The sequence below is a fragment of the Ictidomys tridecemlineatus genome, chromosome 1 (genome assembly GCF_052094955.1).
Source record: "Ictidomys tridecemlineatus isolate mIctTri1 chromosome 1, mIctTri1.hap1, whole genome shotgun sequence".
Lineage (NCBI taxonomy): Eukaryota > Metazoa > Chordata > Mammalia > Rodentia > Sciuridae > Ictidomys > Ictidomys tridecemlineatus.
This window is the reverse complement of record NC_135477.1, coordinates 6345230-6359429: the sequence shown is the minus strand read 5'-3', so window position 1 is coordinate 6359429 and position 14200 is coordinate 6345230. Positions and strand designations below refer to the sequence as shown.

At 52.2% G+C, this 14200-nt stretch overlaps 2 protein-coding genes across 5 annotated transcripts in view; one reads left to right on the top strand and one right to left on the bottom strand.

Moving 5' to 3' along the window:
• Ctbp2 (C-terminal binding protein 2) overlaps positions 1 to 10434 on the bottom strand; it is a 130572-nt gene extending 120138 nt beyond the window's left edge. For 2 of the 4 annotated variants that reach the window (XM_078024528.1, XM_078024541.1), the window contains exon 1: positions 9320 to 9460. The gene's annotated coding sequence lies outside the window, so the exon portion shown is untranslated. Of the gene's footprint in view, positions 1 to 9319; positions 9461 to 9782; positions 9987 to 10268 lie in introns of those variants that run through there. The other 2 variants (XM_078024523.1, XM_078024534.1) reach the window with 2 other exon arrangements.
• Positions 2103 to 13833, top strand: LOC144366066 (uncharacterized). Its single transcript, XM_078019320.1, has 4 exons — positions 2103 to 2246; positions 8764 to 9727; positions 10376 to 10471; positions 10594 to 13833. The coding sequence occupies exons 1-4, from the start codon at positions 2103 to 2105 to the stop codon at positions 10629 to 10631; spliced, it is 1242 nt and encodes a 413-aa protein (XP_077875446.1). The 3' UTR covers positions 10632 to 13833.
• The last annotated feature ends 367 nt before the right edge of the window (positions 13834 to 14200 follow it).

Here is a 14200-nt window from a genome sequence, read left to right as displayed (position 1 = left end):
GCCGGGATCACTTTGAGAAGACATCACACCAGCCCAAACCTCAAACACAGAAATTGGAGTCCGATCTACAGAAAAGGATACCAGGATACCTGACCACTAAATCCAGATGACCACATACTATCTACATAATCCCAGGTGGGGTGTGTGTGTGTGTGTGTGTGTGTGTGTGTGTGTGTGTTGAGGGCGGGAGGTGGAGTATTACCTTGGACATAACCAGATGGAGGGCAAGGGAGGAAGACTGTAAGACGTCTAATCTTGGAGCATGGCAGTCACCCCCAAACACCCCCAAGTCTCAGTTAAAAAGCAAAAAGAAACCTCAATCAAAGACAGGAAAAACCAGAGCCAGACAAGGCTGTAACTAGCTCACTTCTGGCTCCCTTACTTCCCTACCCTCTTGACCCCCAGGTAAGTAGGGACTATCACTTCTACCGCCTAGAGTCAAAAGAACAGAAGTGAGAATATAGCTGAGGCTGGAGTCTGATGGCCGGACAGTGAGAATCCAGAGAATTCTCCCCTTAAATCCAGTGAGGACTCTGCCTACCATGCCTGGCGGAGGGTCCCGATCACTAGCCTTGGTGTTCTGAACATTCATCCCCAAAGTACAGTGAATCTAAAACTGGCCTGGAAACCATCTAGAAAGCCCTCCGTGGCATTAGACCTTGATATTCTAACAAACAGACCGAATCAGAAAACTAGCTGAACTTATAGCTTATGCTCTGGGGAGGAAAAAAAAAAAAATCAGGAGAAATATATTTGCTTCTGAGAATTTCAATCCTGCGGACACATGCCTGCTAGGTGCTCAACCCAGCCCAACCCTCCTCACCTCTCCCTCTACTTGGATCCAGTGGGTGAGAGGGGGCAAAGAGCCCAGAAGAAGGCTCCAGAACCCACAGTTCTCCCACCAGGGAGTCCTGCCAACTCTCTCCCACCCTCTTCCAACAACCCTGTTCAAATCCCAGCTCAGCCATTTTTAGTGGGGTGGGTCCTGGACAGTCACCTGAAAGTGCCTGTCTGGCGTCACTCTTGTGAACCACAAACTCCATGGTACACACCAAATTACGTAGCAAGGGAAGCACTGATACCAAGTAAGCGCCCAATGGCTGCCCGCTACAATGTTACTTCAGCAAAAGTTGATGAACGTATTTAAATGCCGGCAGGGAACCTGGGCCACCAAATAAAGTCTGCACAGGATAGAAAGGCAAACAGAAATTCCTCCAAGGAGATGCAGGCTAAATGAAAAGGCCTGCATTGGGCAGGCCTCACCATTTAGTGCTTGGGCAAGAGTCCTGAGGCTCCAAGTATCGAAGAGCTGCCACGCAGAGTAACAGTACAGCTTCCTGCATATACACCTGCTACAGCAGCAGGCAGTTTCCCGCACCACGGCGCTATTTCATAGTACAAGTAAAATACTCAGAATCGAGAACTGCGACTCCAGACACTGCCCAAACCAAGGGATACAAACCCGCCTGGTCTTAAAGATGCCGCTGTTTACCGTTTGCTGGTAATCGATCACGATCGCTCAGTCAATCAACGAACCTCCGCAAAAGTCCACTAGAGGCGCCAGGGACACCAAGACTACAGGTCTGGGGCATCGGAGGCCGCGATCACTGGAGCGGGGATGGCCCGAACAGGGTCCTGCCGGGCACCTGGCTCCTGTGAGGCTCAGTCCTGGGTACCCGGGCCACTTGGGCGTCCCGCGGCGCCAATCCCCGCCCAGGGGCCCCCGCTGGTGTGGGCCGGCGTGGAGCCCGACCCCCACCGCCCGGGAAGCCAGCCCTGCACAAAGGCCTGCGGGAGGCAGGAGGAAATGAGCGCAGGGGCAGGGACCATTTCCACCCCCTCTCAATGACTTCCCCGCGGCGGGAAGCGATTCCGATTTACACGTGAAAAGGCGACCGCAGCGGAGGGGCGTTTCCGGGGGGTGTCAGGTACCGCCGCCCGCGGAGGGGGCGGGGCGCGCCCGCCAGGTACCGGGCCTGCGGGGGCGGGGCCTCCAGGTGCTGGGGCCCGGAAGGGCTGGCTGAGCCGCCAGGTGCGCGGGCCCCTGAGACGTCCCACCTGCAGCCCGGGGTGGCCCCGAGTCGCGGACCCCCGGCACCAGGATGCCCCGACGCGGGAGGCCCGAGCTCCGGCAGGTCCGGGGACCTCGGCCAGACCCCGCCCCCTCCGAGTGCGGCGCGGCCAGCTGTGCGGTGGCCTTCACCCAGGCCCCTCCGCGCCCCCACTTCGACCCAGGGGTTCCCGCGGTCCCAGGACCTCCAAACTGGGCGCCACTGAAACAAGACGGAAACCAGCCTCTTTCAGTCTTTCTTCCTCGCTTTAAAAACACGGATTACTTTATTTACCCAGCTCGCAGGAGGATTAATGGCCGTGAAATGTTTTTCAAGATCAAAACCATTCCCAGATTTTACTTGTGGGCACCTATGTGCATACTGATATCTGTCTGTCCAGTGAAATGCACTACCCTTTGCTCTCCCGAAATGACCTCTCTCCAGTAACCTGAAACATAGGTAGGGGACTCCAATTCACCCACGTGCACTGGGCGTTTGAGCCTCACTTGAAGACCTCTCAACATCTAGAGAAGGCAGAGGGGAACGTTTGATGTTATTTGTCACCCGCACTGAGAAGAAAATGTAGCCTGTCCTCCTAGGCAGGTGTCCCCAAGCTTGGGCCTCCATCCGGGTCTCCCTTGTTTGGAAAGCCTTGGTCCACACAGAACCCTAGCGGTCAGCCAAGCTTTGCCAGTTCTGGGAGGAGCCCACGCAGCCTGTCTGGCCTGGCAGCTCCACCAGCTAGGCCTCCCTTGTGTCACCAGTACTGTTCCTCAGAGCAAAGCCAGGCCACGTGGCTAAGCCAGGGAAATTGTGGCCCTGCAGAGGCCAGGGGTGGCAGAGGCCAGGGGTGGCAGAGGCCAGGGGTCTACTCCAGGTTGAACCGCACCCTCAACTGTTCCCGGAAGGTGGTTTTCAGAGCTTTCTCAGACCCTGCCTGATGGTTGCTTTGGCCTTACTTCTGCGGGAGCTTACCGCAACAGTATAGGACATCCAGGACCCAAATAAATGAGTAGGCACTGTCCTACTCTTCCTCGGGTCCACTTGGGCCTGAATACGAGGATAAGCAGTTCGCACTTCCACTCAGATCACACTGAGACCACCAGTCAGCAAGAGAATACAGCCACAGCTCAGAGTTCCTTTAAAAGGAAAGGTGCACACCTCACCCCCTCCAACAAAGAACTCTGGCAGCTCAGCAGCCTCAAGCCTCTCCCCTCCCATCCCCCTCCTCACCTCCCCCAACACACACACATCTGGAGCAGGTACGACTCTGTCACTTCCTGGTTTGATTCAGGCCCCTTCCAACAACTCTTGGCTAGCCTCAACACTGAGGTGAGACTTTAAAACTGCCATAATGGGGAAAAAATATCCCATTAAGCAGAGAAGTTGACCTCTGATTTAGGTCTATGGTTCCTTCCAGAGAAAACTTCCTGGGTTCCTTCCAGAGAAACTTCCTGGGATTCCGTGCCTCCAATAATGAAGTTTTTGTTTGTCCTGGGCTGGGACAGACTACAGGAGGCCAGATTTCAGGCATGGTTGGCAGCACAGCTGCAATTAGGTGCCTGGCACTGGGGAAAGACCCCCATGCCCATCTATGTCCACAGTCTTTCCAATGGTTCTCCCAAGTGCTTTGGGAGGAGACACAGAGTGTCACCATTTCCCACTGGAGGGCTTGGTCTTAATGCAAGGAGCACATTTCTGCTATTAGAGGGCTGATTTTGAATGGAGAAGAAGTGAATGACTTAAAGAAGCATGGCTTTCTTTCTGCATTTTACTTACAATGAGAAGGATTTTTAGAACCACAATGGTTGAAAAGCAATGCCCTCCCCAACCCCCAGGACTTTTCTGGACTCAGAGGCCAACAGATCCCAAAGCAAGCCTGACCACCAGCTCAGGAAACAGCAGCTATTCAGGGTTAACATCCTCTAAACAACAAATGACCTTTGGGTAATATTACATACGACACAAGTCACAATTCCCCATAAAACCAAAATCACCACTTGCCCCAGTAATAAGAACTCAACTGTTTTTAATCACAATTTTTGTGGCTATTGAGCCCATTTTAGGCAATGTTAGGTAGACAACTAAAGCAGATCATTTCTAAAACATTCACTAAAGGACTGTTAGATAATGAGGTGCATGGGCTAGGGTAGGTACATCGAGAAACTGCCACTGGCCCCCAGAGTTCTAAGCTAATGCATGTGGCTGAACAGCAGAAGAGGTGATGGTCTCAAGAATGTTCAGCTATCTAGGCCAATCTCGCTTAGGGTGGCAGGTGAAGAGAAGGTGGTAGGCATGCATATCATCTGGGTGGGACCCTTGGTTGGCTCCTGCTGGCCCTAGGTTCCCCGGGTGGAAGTGAGAGGGCTTTGAGTGGAGAAGAGAGATAGAGGAGTTTTAGAAAGGGCACTTTCCCTGACACTGCAAACAGCACTACTTCAAAGTGAGAAAAAATAAAAATAAACACACCTTCTTCCTGGGACGTGAGATGCCTCAGTTTTGGGTGCTGAATATTACTTTGTCACTCAAATTTCTAGGGGGAAAAAGTTTGATTTTTCCCACTTTCCTGGAAGAACAGTACTATTTGCTTTTGGCATCTTTCCTCAAAAAGCAAACAAACAAAAAGCCAAACAAGCAACAGCAACAAACCAGATTACTGAAAAGAGGAAGCACACATTCCCTAGCAGTCCAGAAAGACCACCTTCTAAGAAAAACTCTGGAAGGGAGGCAAGTCCAAATTTCCATGCCCGGCCAAAGCAGATGAATGCCAGGCTGGTTCCCACCCCGCCTGCAGCTCCCGGGGTTCTGTTCTCCAGCAGTGAGAATGGAGGCGCAACTGCCCCTTGGCTCTCATTGTCAACATTCCACACAAACAATGGCCCGGGCTCGCTCTCCATTGTACATTCTGTATTCATTTGTGAATCCCCCTTTTTTACACAATGTGCAAAGCCCTTCTTTTCACAGGCAAAGTTCTGAATGCCCAAGTGCAGCCATAATTTAGGCCTTAAACATTAATAATGACAGCTAAAAGCAAACTCTGGATTATGCCGAAACATTAATTTGTGAATATCTTTAGAATCACATTGATGGCTTTTGGATGCTTTCCATTAAATCACGATCAAAAGAACCACTGAATACCTTAAAAGTGTTTCTGAAGTTTTGAGCAATTATTAAATATAATTTTCCAAACCTGGAGATAAGGAGATCCTTTCAGAAGTCTTTGATACACAGTCTATCAAACCCAGACTTGAATAAAAATTAACTTCAAAAGACAGGCATAGGGAGAAGCCTTGCATTTCACCTTTTTTTTTTTTTCCAGGAGTGCTGTAACTTTAATTTGCAGCCCCGAAAATTAGGATAGGCTTACCAGCTGTAAAGGGGAAACCTGATACCTGCCCAGGCAGCAGCCTGGGAGAGTTCATCATCCAGCACTGAAGTGCCTACCAAAACTTTTCACTAGGCCGCATCTTCACAAGCATTCCTGAGTTAGCAATTCTCAGGGAAGATTCTTGGGGAATAAGATACCCTGACAATTCACCAAATAGGGTCACTTCTGTTAAGGACAAGGACTTCTTTGTAAAGGATGAAACTGTGCTCCCATTTTTTAATTACTACAAAATTGTGTTCCACGCTCTGTAATGGAATGATCCCTCAGACTTAGAAATATTACCTGAGTTGTGCCCTGCCCAGTGGATAAATTTCCATTTCCAACCATGTGCTGCATGAATACCTATTTGTGGCTGGTATCAGGGACCCGGGACACTTGGCTGCTGCTTTTCACTGATGGAAAGACTATTAACAGAGGGACCCAGGTTGCACTCTCATACATTATGATGACAGCCTCTCTATATTGAAATGACAGTGGTAAAAAATGACAACTGGGGCCACCATTCTATTGCTGCTGTAAACTCTTTAAAATTTTTCCATTTAGGGAAAGCATTAGGTGCAAAGGGTATAACTTTGCCTTCAAAAATGATTCATGATGTTGGTGATCCGTTGGCAAATGGCATTCCTGTGCTGAATCTCAGCAGGGCCCCTCCCTGAGAGCTGTCCTTTTCTGTCCTTTTCCTCTTTAATAAGTGAATCTCAAGAATTTCAAATAACATGAGCCACCCTGAGCTCCCTTTCTCCTAGTATGTTAACAGTTCCCCATGCTGTTCGAATTCTTAAATCCAGTCCACTTCTCCTTCACCAGCTTCAAGACCGGAAAAGTTGCAGGTTGGCTTTGCAGTTTTGTTTGTTGTTGCTATTTGTTTTACTTAATCTCTCTTTAAAACACTTTCCAGCCTTAGGAATAACATTTCTGTTTGGAGTTTTTAAAGTCAAGAGTGAAGTTATTGATTATTCCCTGAAAAGGCAACTGATGAACTAGTTAATAATTATTCAGCTAGCAAGTTTTACTGTTTCATCTTGTGTGTGGGGCCAGATTAACAATGCCAGGGAAAGCAAACTCAACTCAGTGGGACAGGAACAGGTGTGCCTGAGTCTTAAAAGGCCAAAATATGTCACCGGTGGTGTTTTTACAATGGTAGTTAGTGTTTGTTTTTAAGTAGCCAAACTTTTTACTTTCTTAACTTTTAGACATACTTTGCTAATATTTCTTCATAAGACAATGACTAAATATCACACATAAACTGCAACTCCTGCCTAGCAAAGAAATGCATTTTGGGGACAAAGAGTTTTTTTTTTTTTTTCCCAGTCACAGCTAAGTTACCCTGCCCATCCCCCAAGAGAGCACCCATTCAAGGGTTAGTTTCAAAGATCCCAAATGAAATCGTAAATAACTCAGGAAGCCAAGCTCAGTCTGCAGAGCACACCACCTTCCTCTCTGCCTTATTAAGGTACCATTAAAGGGGGGAGGGTGGAACATATCCCAAGTTAAGAGTCTTCCCAAGCAGGAAAAGAAACCAAAAAGCACCTTGTCAGGTTCAAAACAAGCGCCAAACCCTAATTCCCTCTAAACACTGCTTTCCATAGGGACAGAACTGGGGTTCCCTACCCCGGGGGCACAGAAAACCAATCAACGCCATAAATCCCTTTGCCTTCGACCCTCTGGGGCAAGGTGGGGGAGGGGTGACCCAACATCAACACTTACACTAAACCCTTCAGTGCTCTACAGAAATATGCTGGCTTATTTCCTTTGTTTGGTCATGTTATACTTGATCAAGTGTGAACGATTAAACTGGTTTCATTAAAGGCAAGTGCATTCACGGCGAACATCCAACTTCGATGGCAACTGTAAGCATATTTTGCAGGAGGGAGGGCCTCCTTGCTTCAAACCTAGCATCTCATTAACTTTTCTTTGGGGGGCAATAAAAAGGGCACTGGGGGTTTTTCCAGGAGAGTGTCAGAGCCAGACAAAAGGATATTCAGTGTTTCAACTTTAAGATACAGTCCCTGCTACTTAGAAAAATAAAAAGAAACCTTGTTTCAATATTAAAGCTGCTGACTGAAAATGTTGAATTAGCATTTTAAATATTACTTTGTAATTGCTGTAAGAAGTACTCTTTGAAATCAAGTGATTATAAACACAAGATCCTTTAAAGTTCCATTACTTCGAAATGTAAAATACTTTATTTATTAAGATTTCAAAACAGTAGAATTCTCCGAAGTGGATGAAAACTAGTTTTACTTTTGAGAACCGCAGGCAGCAAACCAATCTTAGGGGCCAAATACTGGGTACTTTTAAAACTGTCCTTGAACCCCAGCACTGAGTAGAGAAAGAATATTTTCTTTGAGAGTGGTTCGATAGTGGATGTATTTCGTCAAAGTTTGGAAGGCAGAAAGAAATCACTTTGTAAACTTCCCTCAAATATAACGTTCCCTCAAATATAACGTCCCCTCAAAATTATCCATATCAGATAAAAATATACCAGTCTCTAGAATATCCAACAGAATTGCAAATAAGGCATTTAGCATTTTAAATTCCCAATGCATATTTATAGAATTCTCTTGTCTACCCTTCAAGCCACTCGCATCTGACTCTCTAAGAACTTAGCCCGATCTCCAATCTTTAAAGAAAAAATGGGGAAACATAAAAAGATCTGTTTACCCCGCGTAGGGAAAGGGAGCCCGGCGTGGCGACGTAGGCCACTGCCAGCAGCCTCCACCACGAGCGCGCAGGCAAGCGGAAATTTCTACGGAAAAAAAAAAATTCCTCTTCTCCCTTATAGAATCCTAAACGTGGGGTCCCCAGGAGCCAACTGCTGTTTGGGCCGCCTCCGGAAAAGTACGGGGGTGGGAGGGATAACCACAAACATTCGCGCGCGCACGCTCTCCGGGTCCGCGACCATCGTCGCCGGCAGAAAGCAAGCCACTGGAGGGAGTGTGCGCGCGCGAGTGTCTCGGCGCGGCCCGCGGTGACCGCGCTGAGCTCTTAGGCCCGCGGCCTCCCAGCCCCAGGGCGCAGCGTGGGCTGCAGGCGACCCGCCACGCCGCTGGGCCTCCCGTAGGAGAAAGGCCTGGGCGCGCCCCGGCTCCGGCGCTCCACTGCCCAACTCGCCCCGGGCACTGGGGAGAGAGCGGGGAAGAGAAAGAAAGGCGCTTCCCCTTGGCCGCGCGGGGCCGTCCGGCACCGCGGAGGACGAGGAAAAGGAGGCAACCGCCGCGGCCCGGCTGTCCCTGCGCGGCGCTGAGTCCCCGCCGCCCAGGGCGCGCCCCAGCCAGCCCCTCCTGCGAAACTTTTTCTTTTTGATTCGCCCCACCCGAAAAGTGCGGCCCGGGCGGGGGAGGTGAGGGAGGCGGGCGGGCCGGGCTCCTGGCGGCGGGTGGCGAGAAGGAAGTGGTGCCCGCGGGAGCGCGGCCGGGCAGAGGAAATGCCCAGCCCGCCCGGCCCCCGCCCGGCCCGCCCAGGCCCCCCGCCCCGTCGCGACTTTGGCGGGCCGAGCCCCGCGCGGCAGTGGCGGCGGCTGCTGCTGCTGCTGCGGCGGCGGCAGATGTGGCCCGGCTGCCCGGAGGAGCCAACAATGCCGGGCTGGCAAAACAAAAGGGTTCCACTTCGTCTCCTTCCCGGTCTTTCACTTGCGCTCTCTGGGCGCCGCGCGGGATCCCGGGCAGGCAGGGGCCGCGCCCCCAGGGGCCTGAGTCGCGCGCGCCCCGACTTCCCCGCAGACCCCCACCTCTCTGCCCCCCCACTCGCCTCGCAGGCGCAAGGCCCGCCGCACCCCGGCGTGCTCGGACTCCGGGTCCCCAGGGATCCGGCCGTATTGTCCCCGCGGCGCGCCGCGCGCTCCGCCCGGGTCGCCCGCGGCCCCCGCACGCGCACCCACCGGGCTCGGGGGGCAGGAGCCGGGGGTGCCTAGGAAACCGTCGCCGAGACGCCGCCGCCGCCGCTGCCCTCCGGACGCCGCTGCGCTCCGGGTTTTTCTTTCCTTTTTTTTTTTTTTTTCCAATCCTGATGGGAAGGAAGGTGACCGCCTACTTCGCATTCATCAACTCTCATCACAACAAAAATCCTGGCGCAAACGCGACCAGCGGGCGCAATCGGTGGCGGGGGGACCGCAGGCGGGGACCCCGGGCCGGCATCCACCCCCGGGCGCCGAGGAGAAACCCGGGCCGGGGTCGCGGACCAAAGATGTCCTCGGAAGCCGGCTCGGTGTCCTTCGCCCTCCTCCTCCTCCTCTTCCAGGAGTGGCGCAGTGAGGCGCGGGCACGGCGCCCCCAGCCCGCGGCCGCAGGTGAGGCGGGGGCGGCGGCGGCCCCAGCCCTCCCCCCTCCCCCGGTCCTCCTTACCTCGTCCAGGGCCGCCGGCGTCCACCGCGAAGGGCGCCCACCCGGGAGGCGGCGGCGGCGGCGGCGCTCCCGCCCCTCCCACCCCACCCGGCGGCGGTGGCGGTGGCGGTGGCTGTGCTGCCCCCCCTCAGCGCGGCATGGCTCCCGGCTCCGTCCCTCGCTCCTCGGGCCGCCTCCGGCTCCTCTGGGCCGCTCCCGAGCCACCTTAAAATGACACACGCACACAGGGACACACACACAAAAACTTAATCTCTCCAGCTCCCCGCCCCTCCCCCTCCCGCCCTACCCCTCCCTTCCCTTCCTCCTCCTCCCCTCGCAGCCAAGCCTCTTCCTACTTCCCCACCCACCCCACCCCCTTCCTCCGCCCACCCGGCTCCCGATCACCCCCACCCCTAGTCCGGGCCGCGCGTCCTCCCGCCAGCCCGCCCGCCGGGCGGGGGCTGCACTGGGGGTCCCCGGCCGGCGCCCGCCCCGCGCCGCGCTCACCCCCAAGAGGATGCTGATTCCAACTTGGATCGGGGGAGGGAACGTCCTGGATGCAGAGCGCCTCCCGGCTATTTGCTCTTCTTTATTTGTTTTCTCCTCCGGGAAAGGAGGAGGAAAGCCGAGAGAAAAGGAAAGGGAAAGAAGCAGCTCCGACCGCGTCTCCCGAAGCCTACTGGCTGCGCAGGAGCGAGGCGGGAGGCGAGGTGAGGGTCGCCGCTCGCTCACTCCTCGCTTTTTTTTTTTTTTTTTTTTGGGGGGCAAAGGCGGGGTCTCTCTTTGCAAACCAATGACACAACCCCACATGGGCCGGTCTCGCCCCCTACAGATACTCCTCACTACAAATCGGCTCTCTCGGGGGATTAGTGGCTGAGCGAAAGTGCACACTGGCGCGGCGGGCACTCCCCGGCCTGCCCCCCACCCCTGCAAGTTTCTGGGGAGGCTCGGCGCCGCAGGAGCTAGGGCGGGGGTCCAGGGGCTGCGGCCTGGAGTCCGGGCTCCCCTCTCCCTCCTTCCTTCTCCTCCCGTTCCACGTGGGGCCCCAGGCTGTCGGCCACGTGGGAGGACGCGAGTCCGGGCGGGCCTCGGCGCAGATCCCCGGGATGGCCCGGACCTGTAGGGCCCCCTCCAGGCCCCCGGAGCCGACCTGCCTCTGTCCCCGCCCGGCGATTCCAACTTCCTCCTGGGCCCCGCGCCGGCGGTTTCTGCCTTCTCAGGCCCGCGGGGTCAGACGAGGGCCGGCCACAGGGGGCACTTGAGCTCCCCAAATCCAGATTCCGGAGGCCGTGCCAGAGAGGCGACGAAGGCTGAGGGTGCGCGGGGATAGGGCCCCATGTGCTGGAACTTGCAACGGTGTGTTCTCCACAAGAAGCAAAACATTTTTACACATAAAAAAAAAAAAATGTTCCTTCCTGTTGCCTGGATCTCGCCGGAGCTATTTTTAAAGCCTTGCCTTGAATGGGATCCCGAGGCCTCACGGGACCGATGCGCGCCGCTGCCCAGGGTCCAGGGGTCGGGGTCCTGGGCTTGCGCGGCGCTCTTTCGCTACCCCAAGCCCACGCCGTCCTGACGTCCTGCTGTTGGAATCTGGACACCAAATACGGATCTGGGCCCAGCGGCCGCTCTCGGCCAGACAGCACCTGGACTGGATTCCACGCCCGTGACCTGCAACATCCGAGCTCCGTCTCCGGAAGGGAACCAGCGGTGCGGAATGGGGAGGCTCTTTTTCCTGCGCCCCAGGGCCCCCCAAACTCTGATATGATCCCCTGAGTCCTCAGCGCGTCGTCCAAGAACCCCTGTGGGGGCTGCGCAGAGCCCCTGACTTGATTTGTTTGAAACCCGTATTGAGATGTTAGGAGCTGGATTGAGACGTTGAGCAGGAAAGGCGCGGGGAGGAGTCTGAGGTCTGGCCTTTGAAGTCGGGGACGGCCATTCCTTGGACCAAGTGAAACGAAGCGTGTGGTTTGGCTTCCTCTGAACCTGAGGACCCTCAACCTATGTGACCAAAGAAACTTACTGCCAAGGCCGGGCGCGGGGGGCGGGGAGGGGGGTGCAAAGAGGTCACGGAACCGCGGAGCCCTTCGCTGCTCCCACAGCAGCCCTGCTCCAGGCCTCCCAATCCATCTCTGCCTGTTGCCAAAGCGCGTCCAGATGCCCCTTGTGCCATGGGTAGTGTGGGGCCGTGGCTTCTGTGATTTGCCTTATAATCAAACTGGAAGTACTGGACTGAAGATCTGCTGTTTCTGATGGCATCACGGAACACACAAGATGTCCGAAGCACCTTTTTTTTTTTTTTTTTTTTTTTACGTGGCCCTAACGGAGACAGGCCAGTTATGTGACTCGAGCCTGACGTTCCGGTTCCATGGATGAATTCCCAGACATGTGCTCCCAGTTGTCTCCATCTTCTGGTGACTCTATGTCCCCACAGACTTATCTTTAGGGCTCTCTTCTAACCAGCAGTTTCCCCTCGAGGTCATGGTGCTTAAGACTTGGTCATAACTGGCTTTGTCCACCACTAGGCTACTGGGCTACCAGTTTCTGCTTCTCTGAGTTTCTTGGACATAAACAATAATAATTATAATTTTTCTGCTTCCTTATTTCACAGAAGATCTTGGGTTCTGAATGGTTGTCCATCCTCCCTGAGAAACCATAGAAAGTCAGTTGGTTCTTCATATCAGTTGCTCAACTTTTGAGCCTTCTATAAATTTGAATTCTCCCTTAGAAAATACTGTCTTCTTTGTTTTGAGAATATTAAAAAGAAGGCCTTCTCAGAGCTGAAAATTATTTCCCACTTCAGCTTGACACCCTGCATTTTAAAATACAGAGCCAGTTGCCTCCAACATATGAATTATTTCAGACTTTAGTTTTTTTTTTTAAAGATGTTGCAAACAAAGAGTCCCATTCAAAAATGGGCAAAGACTCCAATAGACATTTCTCCAAGGAAGATATACAAATGGCCAATAAGCACATGAAAAGATGTTCAGCTTCACTAGTCGTTAGGGAAATGCAAATCAAGACCACAATAAGATACCATTTCTTGCCTACTGGAATGGCTATTATCAACAAAGCAGAAAAAACAAGGTTTGATGAAGATGTGGAGAAATAGGAACCCTGTGTATCACCAGTGGGAATGTAAAATGGTACTGCCACCGTGGAAGGCAGCCTGGCAGTACCTCAGAAAGTTAAACATAGAAATACCATATGATCCAGCAATTCCATTTCTGAGTATGTGCCCAAAATAATTGAAAGTAGAGACTCGAGTGGATATATGTACACCCATGTTCATAGCAACAACATTCACAATAGCCCAAAGGTGCAAACAAACCACATCTATCAAGGGATAAACAAAATGCGGTGCCTCCGCACAACGGAATATTATTCAGTCTTAAAAAGGAATGGCACTCTGACAGGTGCTGCAGTACTAATGAGCCTTGAAAACAAGCTAAGTGAAACAATCCAGACCCAAAAAGACAATGTCAGTGCGTAATTCCACTGAACTAGAATAGGCAAAGCTATCGACAAAGTGCAACGGCAATGACTGGGGCTGAAGGAAAGCAGAATGGGCAGTCACTACTCCAGGATACAGGGTTTCTCTTTGGAATCATGATAAAGTTCTGGGAATGAATCATGGTGGTGACTTCACAGTATTGAGAATGATGTTTCCCAAGGCCGTGCAGCTCTGGCCTGTAATCCCAGCAGCTCCAGAGGCTGAGACAGGAGGATGGCGAGTTCAAAGCCAGCCTCAGCAATGAGGAAGTGCTAAGCAACTCAGTGAGACCCTGTCTCTAAATAAATACAAAAATAGGGCTGGGGATGTGGCTCAGTGGTTGAGTGCCCCTGAGTTCAATCCCTGGTACCAAAAAAAAAAAAGAGAGAGAATGTTTGATGTCACTAAATCATGCACTTAAAATGGATAAAATTGTAAATTCTATGTCACATTTATCTTACCACATCACAAGAAAGTTGCAAAGTACCTTTGTCTTACAAATGTCCTAGCTGTATATTTATTGCTATGTCTAAAAGTATTTTTCAATAGAGAAAAAAGGATAATAAAATGTTTCAAAACCAATGCCAGTTAATTTTTAGAATAAATATCATTTACTAATTGGTATCTGTGTATACTTCTATAGGATATGTTTGGTTTTCAGAACTTCCAGTCGTCTCTTCCTATCTGATGAATTGGTCAAGTTGAATTTCTAGTGTTTCAACATGGAATTGACAGACCCAAAAATCAGGAGAGTCTTAAAACTCCTAACAGCAGCAGGTGGCAGAACTCATACTGTTCTAGACTTGCCACCATGCTTAGCCCTGTGTCACGTACCTGAGACACATCTTCAGCCTTCATGGCAGCCTCTTAAGAGAAATTCCAGCATTATCACCATTTTACAGTTGAGGAGACTGAGAGTCAAGGACAGAACATGATGCCCCACCCGTGC